A 9,684-nucleotide genomic window follows, 5' to 3' on the forward strand; every position below is an offset into this window, starting at 1 on the left:
CTCTCCGAGAACTCATCTTTCCAATAACCCCATGGCATTTGCCAGCTTTGGCTAGCATGGCCACTTATTAAAGAACCCTACACACTATTCCATGTGTATTTGTATTCTTTGTTGCTGTGTATTTTTGTTCCCTTTGTTACTGATGGCTTTCTTAAACAGGGACATGAAGGACCCACAAATGTTCAGAGGAACTATTCCCTTGTTACTCTAGTCCTGTCTTTAAAAAGTTTCTCAATGCCAAGCTGCATGTACCCGTTACTTTTTAGTTTCTACAGCTATGTAAAACTCTTAAGTTGAATTGGTTGTAGACTCTTAACCCCCATCTTCCCTGCCACGCATTATCTTTTAGCAGTATTTTTCTTTGGGGTGTCTGCTATTGGCATTACTGTCCCCAAAGGCATTATTTTCCATTTAATGTAATTACTTCAATTAATAAATCTAATGGGAGCACAAGAGCTATTATCCACTGCTTTACTTTTACAGGAGGCAAAACTTATCAAAGATGAGAAGATAGGGTAAGTATAGCAAGTGTAACTTGAAAAGTGTATACTTAATTACATTTTTCTTTTCATACAAATAAATCACATACAAAACCATTTCCCAGAGAGGGGGAAAATTGACTCTGGAAAGAATTTTAAAATAAGCTTATAAATACGTGTCAACAAAATAAAAATGGTCTTTTTCTAACGATGCATTTCTAGTCTTGTAGTCTAATTTAACCAAATGCATTACTGCATTATGAGCAATTATTGAGACACTGGAGTTGTCCTTCAGTATAACATTAAAAGGTTTCAAAAAATAAAGTTAAAAGTTTTTTTTTTTTCTCTTTTTGGCAATAGAAAAAATTAAGAACTTATTTGGGAGCACTGTCCAGCAGCATTAGGGTATGTATGTTATTAACTATTAAAAATTATATTTCTTAGCAGGGTTTCAGTCTGACACTGTTCTCAGTTTTCCCCTTTAGGTTGGTAGCAGTTTCTGAGTCATCCCCGTACTCAGAAGTCCCATCCCCGAAGGATTCGTCGGTGTTCTCATTCCCACAGCTTTCTCTAAGGCAATTTCACTGAAACCTAACCACATATTGCAGGATGATGAGTGGGGCAGGAGAATACCATGGAGTTCCCTGGGCATGTAGATATGATCAGCCAACTTGCTCAGACTTTAGAAAGCAGCCACAGATGTGCTTTATATTAAAATATTAGAATCAGTGTTAACATTTCCCTAGGTTTATAAAGTAAACATATATCTGGGGAGCACTTTCATACAAACAACTCTACAAAATGCACTCAAAAGCAGAATCAAGATTGTGTATTATGATCTAAGGACACATGCACAGTGCACAGTGTTTTATATGACCTGCTTCTCTTTCTCACCCCCCATTACAAAGTTTCTTTTCTAAAAGTCTACTCCTATTATTAGACTTGCCATACTAAAAAAGAGGGGAAAAAAAGGTCCCAAGGTATCTAATTGAAATGCTTCCGTGAACATAAGTAGTCCAATATTCTGCTATTTCTTATTACAAAAGTTGTAGAATAAATAAACAAATTTATTAGGAAAAATATAGGTTTAGAAGATTCGCAAGTTTCTTTCATCAATATCTTAAATAATGCCATGTTATAAAAAGATATTAATTTCCATTATAATTTTATGTTGTAAAAATGAACATATCCCAAATGTGTAAGATGTTTTTACTACAAGTGTTTGATACAGTACTATTGAGAATATCATTTCAGTTGTTAAGGAGGAAACTCAGACTGGTCTGCAAGTAAAATATAGAATAAATATCTACAAATTTTGCGTGATTATTTGTTGTCAGCGTGCTTCTTTTCTCCCCCCCCCAAAAAAAGTGATAACAGGACTTGAGGTTTGAATTGTCTGAATAATTGCTCCAATTTTATTATATATTATGATATGATGTAAAGATACCAGAATTTTCATCAGATGAAAATTCAGCCAATATTGTAAATGGTGACAATTTGGTTTTATAAACTTTACATTCAGTCTGTTGGTGTTATGCAAATAAAGTAAAACGTATCTGTAAATAGAAAAATATAATGGACTAATGAGAAAGGAACATCTATAATATTTTCATTTGCTTTTAGAAATGATGAAGCAGATTCGATCTAGTCCATCCACAGATTCTGTATAAAATGAATCGGCCATAGAAATGTTAAGTTTTGAAAACTGCCATTTTGACTTTTCAAGGTTCAGGAGCAGACAGACACCTTAGTTATCATTTTCTCAAAATAATGTGTGTAAATCTGTATTTGTTAGAGGTCAGTATAGCATATTAACTCCAACTCTATTTATGAACAGGTGTGTAATGTTTCTCCTTCTTCTATTAGCATTTGAAAAATAACATCCTTTTTTATTTAGGACTCAAAGCCTTCAAATAAATACTTGAATGTATTTGCACAAATATTTTAATGTATTTGCACAAATACACATGTAAGTTTCAGAACGTATGTGTATAAATACCTATAATAAAAAAGCAGTGTAATAAACTGATGACATAAATGGTAACATCTCTTTAATCCTCTGCTGCTCTATACGTAGGTTCTTATACTCTAATCTCTTTGTGACATCTATTTATTTACACACTTTGTGTATAAACATGAATATTACTGAACACAAGATGAAAAGAATACATTTGCTATGTAAGATATTTGTATCTAAAATAAATATTTGTCTCTAAAATAAAACTAAATTCCTTAAGCACTTTAGCAAAAAATATAGCAATATGGGTTGAACTTAACTACCTAATTGAATATACCAGGAAGATGATACAAAAACTTCCAAAAGCAGAATTTAGCATCCTGTGCTATTCTGCATCCAGTGTCTTTATAAAAATCACAAAAGAATTAAATTAATAACAATAAAATACTAATAAGAAATCATCTACTTAATGGTTCTTAAAGCATTGGTATTAACGCAGCCACAAATCCAAAATGTCAGGGCACATGCCAAGAATGTGTGTGTAAGTATGCAAATTTTAATGTAACTCATCAGTTTATGTGATTGATCACCAGTGATATTTAAATCAACCTAAACATTCCAATCTTGAGGAAAAACGTTTTCAATTTATAGGCTTTCTTCAGGATTGAAAACTCAGTAGTTTTGGCAATTGAGCAGATGTTACCAGAAAGGAAAGAAGAAAGAGTACTGAAGTATGCTCACTAATTGAGGAAAATCCTATAAAGGAAGCCCAGAAGTTCGTATCTCCTTCGACTAAAGTCAGTCTTTAAATAATTATAATTAGTCTGTAAGTTCTAGCCAGACTTGTGGCTTATGCATCATTAAAATCAAACTTCTAGTTCTGCCAATGTATTAACTTGTCTATATATTCACATAATTAGCACCTCATCATTTTATGCTATTCTGGGGCTTCCTTGCATCCTCCAATCTCACATCCAACGTTGCAAAGAGCAGTTACTATCGCCTCATAAATTTCTGCTGTCCTTCAACTTCTGCTCTTTTTCCTGTATGAAAGCCAGATTTTTTTTAAGATGAGAAATACTAGACAGATGAGCGAATGTTCAAGATATTATGTAAAATATGGGGAAACCCAAAAAACTGAAACATTTTAGTCGGTCGGCTCGGCTCCATCCTCTCTGGCCCTTCTAGCATCTACTTAATTGTTGGAATTTCAATTTTGGCATCTCCAACTGCAGGTCTCGGAGCTCAGTACTCTCGCCACACTCCAGCACCCGGGATGCGCCGCTGCAAGAGAGAATCCCTGCCTGGCTGCGATTTATGTTGACATTTAATTTTTATAAAACTTGTTTCTCTCTCTCTCTCTCCCTCTCTCTAACGGCTTCTTTGATCAACCTGTAACAGCTTCGATGATCCGCCCCCCACTGCTAGTGTGGTGAAGTGATTGTTTTACTCCGACAAAGAAAGAAACTACTTTTTGAGAAGTTCCTCAGTGGCCAGCTAGTTTTTAGGCTCTCCCTCCGGTTGCACGTGACGGAACATCCTTAGAGATATTTGGGTTTCCCTTTTATCTTTTTTGTTTTGGAAGGGGGATTGGGTTAAAAGGTGAAGCCCACAGGGCAGCCTCCGCCGTTCGGGCTCGGCCAAAGTTTCTACCGGTCAAGTTTGAGGCTTGCCGAGCGAGGGGAGCCCCTGGACGCTGCTGATTGACCGGCTCCTGGCAGTGGCCGCCCGGCAGGTCAGCCAGTGCGACCACTTGCCTCCGGACTCTGACGAGGGGGTGGAGGGTTGTTCCCTCCTGAGCCCAGATCGCCGCGGCCTGGGGCAGAGCGGGCAGCTTCCGGAGACGAGCTCGGTGGCTGGAGCTGCGGAGCGGTGGGCGCCGGCGCCGAGCCGCACGCACCGGGCTTAGGGTAAGAGCTGCTCCCCGCGAGGTCTGGGTTGGGGGCGGGCGGACAGGAAGAGCCGGGAAGCCTCTGCAGCGCGCGGTCCTCGGCAGCTGGGGCTGCAGTGTCGAGGCCGTGCGCCCGGGGTGCCCCGGGAAGGCTGCGCGGCTCTCTAACCGGGTCCCCGCGCCCACCCGCCGCTGGCCGGGTAGTACAAAGCCTGAGAAACTCCCAGGCTCTGCCCAGAGCAAGACCGAGTGGCGGGAAGCGGCCGGCGGGCCTTGGGACGCACCTGTTGCGGGGGAACGACCCCCGCCTCCGCGCCGCCCCCCTGCGCCCGCCAGCTGCGAGGACGCGGGGTGTGGCCCGGGAGAGCGCGGCCCCGCGCCGCCGCCGGGTCGCTCGCTCCCGCTCCTTGCTCGTCTGAAGCCCTCTGAATGGGCCCCTGGCCAGGGCCAAGGTCACGGTGCGTCTCCGGCGGAGGCCCCTCGGGGCTGCCGCGGCCCCCTCTCGGCTGCTGCAGCCTCGGCCCGGCGCCGGCTCCCTTACTTTTCCCCTTTGCTGACGCTGGGTGTGGGCAACGGCAGAAACAGCTTTTCGAAGGACCTCGGGCAGCTCGCTCTTCTGAGCTCCCTGCCTGCTCCTGCTCGGGGCTGAGCGGCATTTGTCGGGGACCCCTGCGTCCAAAGCGACTCTGCTAGGCAAGCGCGGGGGAGCAGCGCCCGCACAGCCTGGTGGGGCGCCTCTGTCTCTTGGGCCGCGTTCAGTATCAACCCATTTTCTGGAGAGCAAAGTTGTGGCTCCTTTACTCCTTCTCCCTCCTCTCGCTGTTGATCCCTCCAAGAGGTAGGGAATGGGGAACAAGCCTCTTAGGAGAGTCTGGGCCCCTGGAAGGCCTCACCAGAAGCGCTTGCCTGACTTGGGCCCTGGATCTTGGACCACCTCACACTCACATGTAGAGGTCTATCAGAAAAGCAGGGAGGAGAGGGCGCGCCGCGTCCTGGGCTATGACCGAGGGCCCTTGGCCTGGACCCGGCAGATGTGCCACGTCGAGCAGATCTACCTTCACTTTACCTGAGCTAAAAATCCGTTAAGGGTGGAGAGGGTCTGGGCCATGTTGGCAGAGGCCCGGCACCCCTTCCCCGCCTAACGCGCCCCCCCCCTCGGAGCTGGTCACAGCGGCCTGCGTCCCCCACTCGGTGGAAAGGCGGTGCCGAGGAGAGCGGCTTCTGGTTCGGACTCCCAGAACCCTGGGCTTTGTCTTTCCAGCCCCGAAAGTGAGCTGTTCAGCTTGCATTCCAAGGACTGCTTCCCTATTTTTTCCCCTGCCACCTTCTCTATTAATTTGAGAAAATTTTACACCTTATTTCATATTGTCCACTGAGAACATTGGGATTTTTTTAAAAGGTAAAATACCTTTTAGCAGCTTGATTTTTTTTCTACTTCCTTTGCAATCCTTCGCTCAAACTAGACTTTGCTACTTCCCAAAATCAAAACGGAGGTACAGCATTCTCAGTTTGGGCATGAGAGAGAACGAAATCGATGCCCAAGGGTCAGGAAGGTGGTACAGGAGGACGGCGGAGGCCGGGCCTGTGCACTGGCCCCAAAGGGTGGGAAACCGCTTGTCCTCCAGTGTAGCGCTCCCAGGGCTCCCCTGTCGCCCGATGGGATCAGCAGAGAAGCGCAGAGGGCGGTAGTCTGGACCACGCCTCTCCACCCAGCCTCCCTCCATCACCTGGGACTGTGTCCGAATATATGCAGATGTTCTGGAACCCTTTTTCTCATATGTAGTTCGGGGTTTGTCGCTGTCTGAGCTCAAATGGGTGCGTCTGGCGAATTAAGAAACATTTCTTTGGCTTGGATATTAGACGCGCGTTTGGACATCAATCTTTCCACATCTAATCGAATCTCTTGGATTCTTCGTTTTGATCAATTCTCCTTCTCCGGAGGTGGAAGCGGTAAGAGGATAGGAGGCTTGGGTCCAATCTTCAAGGGCACCAAGGTCCTGGCCTTGAGGAGGGACTCTTGGCCATTTTCTTTTCCTACAGAGAAGCAAAGTTCCGTGTAGAAAAGCATCCGTTCCAATGTTGCGTCTCCCCATCCGACTGGTATTGCCAGCGCAGCTTTCGAGGGGAGACTGTCAAAGAGGCACAGGCTCGCGGAGCGTGCGGACTCCGGGCCTGGGCATACAACCCTCTTCTGCAGATCCCTCCATTTGTGTCGATGGAAAGTGAGGCCTCCTCTACCTCGAGTCTTAGAAATGTGTACTGACTGCCGCGCAGTCCGAGGCCCTAAGTGACCCAGATTCCGGGATTGCTTCGGTTTCGCACTTTCCTTCCATTTAGCCACAACCTAGCATCAGCCTCTGCTTCCTCCGAGCCCAGATCGTGGCGGTGCCCAGGCTCTTCTAGAGACCGCCCAGGGGCTCCCGGGGGTTTCTGCTTTCCCGCCCCTCACACTGCTTAGTTAGTCCCGATTGACAAAAACACAGCAAGGGGGAAGAAAGATCCGCGCCGACCTCCGCCGCACTGGAACCGAAGGTTCCAAACTCCAGGCCTCCTTTATCCCCAGAATCCACGGTGCACTTGACCTCAGGGCCCACGCGCACACGCCTAAGGGGCTTTCCAGATCTTTTCGCTGCGGAACACACACACACACACACATACACACACACGCACACACGTGTTTCTTATTCGACCCTGAGCGTCCGCTTTCCCCGGCCCGCCCAAGTGGGACAGCCCCACCCGGTGGAGCCACCCGCCCCCAGTGGCGCCGAGCTGCAGATGCTCCCCCCGTGCGCCAGCACAGTGGCCCGAGGCTAGCGGCAGGGACCGCCCCAGCGGCCTCTGTGAGAGCCCGGGTCTGGGGGCTGCGGGGTAGCCCCAGCAGGAGCAATCTCTCTGGAGTTCTTGGGAACCTTTCCAATCTCTCCCTGCACCCTCGGTTCCCTTTCCTCTCCTCCCCTTCTCAAGTTGCTCTTCTCGGATCGCCAGGGTTGGATTGTTTTTGGTTTTGCTCTGTTTTTTTCCCCCTCAGATCCAGGTCTAAGAAGTTAGAGAACTGTGCAAAGCAAATTCTTTCAGTAATCTATTTATTTAAACGAGAGGACCAAAAACAAAGAAGCAAACAAACAAAAAAGCAGAAACAAAAACAAGAGACCCATCCCCACAACTGTGTCAGAGGCAAAGCCTTCACCAGATACGGACATCAAATTGAAACCACACTAGAAGGGCCTAATGAACAAAATGAACACAATGTCAGGGTTTAGGAAAAGAAACCCAATACAAACCAGTTCAGACAGTGCCCATTCACACGCAGTCCCCCTCTCCCTCCCACGCCCGGCGCGCGCGGAACCTGCCCTCTAACCGCATCTCTATCCTTGAAACAGTTCCATAGGACTTCTTTTGCCCACATTTCCCAAAACTTGGGAGTTGCTACAAAGAAAAGAGAAGGTTTCAATTCCTCTCTCCAAACCCAGAGGAATCTCCGACAACTGCCCGGCCCCTTTTCCTTCCGGTCCGTCGGTTCCTTAGGTGTGATTTGGTTAGGGAAATTGGGGGGGAGGGGGAGTAAAGTTAAAAAAAAAAAATCAGGAAGGAGCGAGCTGGAGCGGTGAGTGTGTCAATCAGAGGGTTTTGTGCCTTGGGGCTCCTAGCGGTTCTGAGCAGAGGTGTCCCAGGGCGGCCCCACAATGAATATGAATAGGAATCCTTGCTAAATGGGACAGCAAAGCGCACCGCCCTGAATGATGGCACGTCATCCTAACCAGCCCAGGATAGATAGGAGGGTTCCTTTTGTCTCTTTTCTCCGGCGCAGCTCTATAAAAGCCCCTCTTTTTCAGCGTGAGGTTAGTCCAAGCATACACCAACCCGCTGTCCAGGAAACAGCCGAACCAGAGAGAAGGGAGTGGGGAGGGAGAAAGGCGGGGATAGGCAGTGCCTCAGCTTTTCTTCTCACGTCTTGCCGCTGAGAAGTGGGTCGCTGGGCTGCGCAGATTTTTTTAAATTCAAGATTTTCTTTAATTTCCCACCTAAAGCCTCCCCACGGTAGGGCCGCATCCCCTGTAATAAAATGAATTCTGATTCGAGCTCTGTCTCCAGCAGAGCTTCATCGCCGGACATGGATGAGATGTATCTGAGGGAACACCACCACCGTCACCACCACCACCAGGAGAGCCGTCTCAACTCGGTCTCCTCCACGCAGGGCGACATGGTGCAGAAGATGCCCGGGGAAAGCCTGTCGCGGGCTGGTGCCAAGGCCACGGGCGAGAGCAGCAAGTACAAAATCAAGAAGCAGCTGTCGGAGCAGGACCTACAGCAGTTACGGCTGAAGATCAACGGCCGCGAGCGCAAGCGGATGCACGACCTAAACCTAGCCATGGACGGGCTGCGCGAGGTCATGCCCTACGCGCACGGGCCCTCGGTGCGCAAGCTCTCCAAGATCGCCACTCTCCTGCTGGCCAGAAACTACATCCTCATGCTCACCAGCTCCCTGGAGGAGATGAAGAGGTTGGTCGGCGAGATCTACGGGGGCCACCACTCTGCCTTCCACTGCGGGACCGTGGGCCACTCCGCCGGCCACCCAGCACACGCCGCCAACGCCGTGCACCCGGTGCACCCCATCCTGGGCGGCGCGCTCTCGTCCGGCAACGCCTCGTCCCCGCTGTCCGCCGCCTCGCTGCCGGCCATCGGCACTATTCGACCTCCGCACTCGCTGCTCAAGGCGCCCTCCACGCCGCCGGCGCTGCAGCTGGGCAGCGGCTTCCAGCACTGGGCCGGGCTGCCCTGCCCGTGCACCATCTGCCAGATGCCGCCGCCGCCGCACCTTTCCGCTCTCTCCACCGCCAACATGGCTCGGCTGTCGGCCGAGTCCAAGGACTTGCTCAAGTGAGCAGCGCACGGCCCGGCTGCCGAAGATGAGGGGAGAGAGGCGGGAGGGACCACGGTGCTGGGCCAGGAGGGGAGAGGGTGGCTGAGCACTCGGCCGGCGGGAGGGTGAGCGCGGGGTCCTGCGGCCTCCCACGCCGCGTGAGAGATCTCAGACCCTTCTAGACCCCCGGAGGGAAAGGACCAAAACCAAACTGCAATTTCTAGGTGGTAACGACTCGAACCAGACGTCGTGTGTTTTGCATGCATGCTTCTTTTCCCCATGCCGCGCCAGTATTTCTCACTTACATATGCTCTTGTCAAAACTGCATTTGTTGTATAAAGACGGGATCGGTGTGGTTAAAAACTTGCGAAGGGACTTTAGAGTTGGCTTTCTCTGGCTCTGCGTTCTCACCTTGGAAAAGACAACATTCCTTTTTTGCAAAAACAAATGTAAATATTTCCTTTGAGATAGATGCAGTTACGATTGTCACTATCCT

At 48.7% G+C, this 9,684-nt stretch overlaps 1 protein-coding gene across 1 annotated transcript; it reads left to right on the forward strand.

The window, feature by feature from the left end:
* The first annotated feature begins 8,390 nt into the window (after positions 1–8,390).
* Positions 8,391–9,209, forward strand: OLIG3 (oligodendrocyte transcription factor 3). The gene has a single exon (XM_032407426.1). It carries the CDS (start codon positions 8,391–8,393, stop codon positions 9,207–9,209), a length of 819 nt encoding a protein of 272 aa, XP_032263317.1.
* The last annotated feature ends 475 nt before the right edge of the window (positions 9,210–9,684 follow it).

The sequence above is a fragment of the Phoca vitulina genome, unplaced genomic scaffold (genome assembly GCF_004348235.1).
Source record: "Phoca vitulina isolate PV1807 unplaced genomic scaffold, GSC_HSeal_1.0 scaffold9, whole genome shotgun sequence".
In the NCBI taxonomy this organism is placed as follows: domain Eukaryota; kingdom Metazoa; phylum Chordata; class Mammalia; order Carnivora; family Phocidae; genus Phoca; species Phoca vitulina.

What these genes read in the sequence shown, in the direction of transcription:
- OLIG3 (XM_032407426.1), top strand. Translation starts at nt 8,391, where the DNA reads ATGAATTCTGATTCGAGCTCTGTCTCCAGCAGAGCTTCATCGCCGGAC.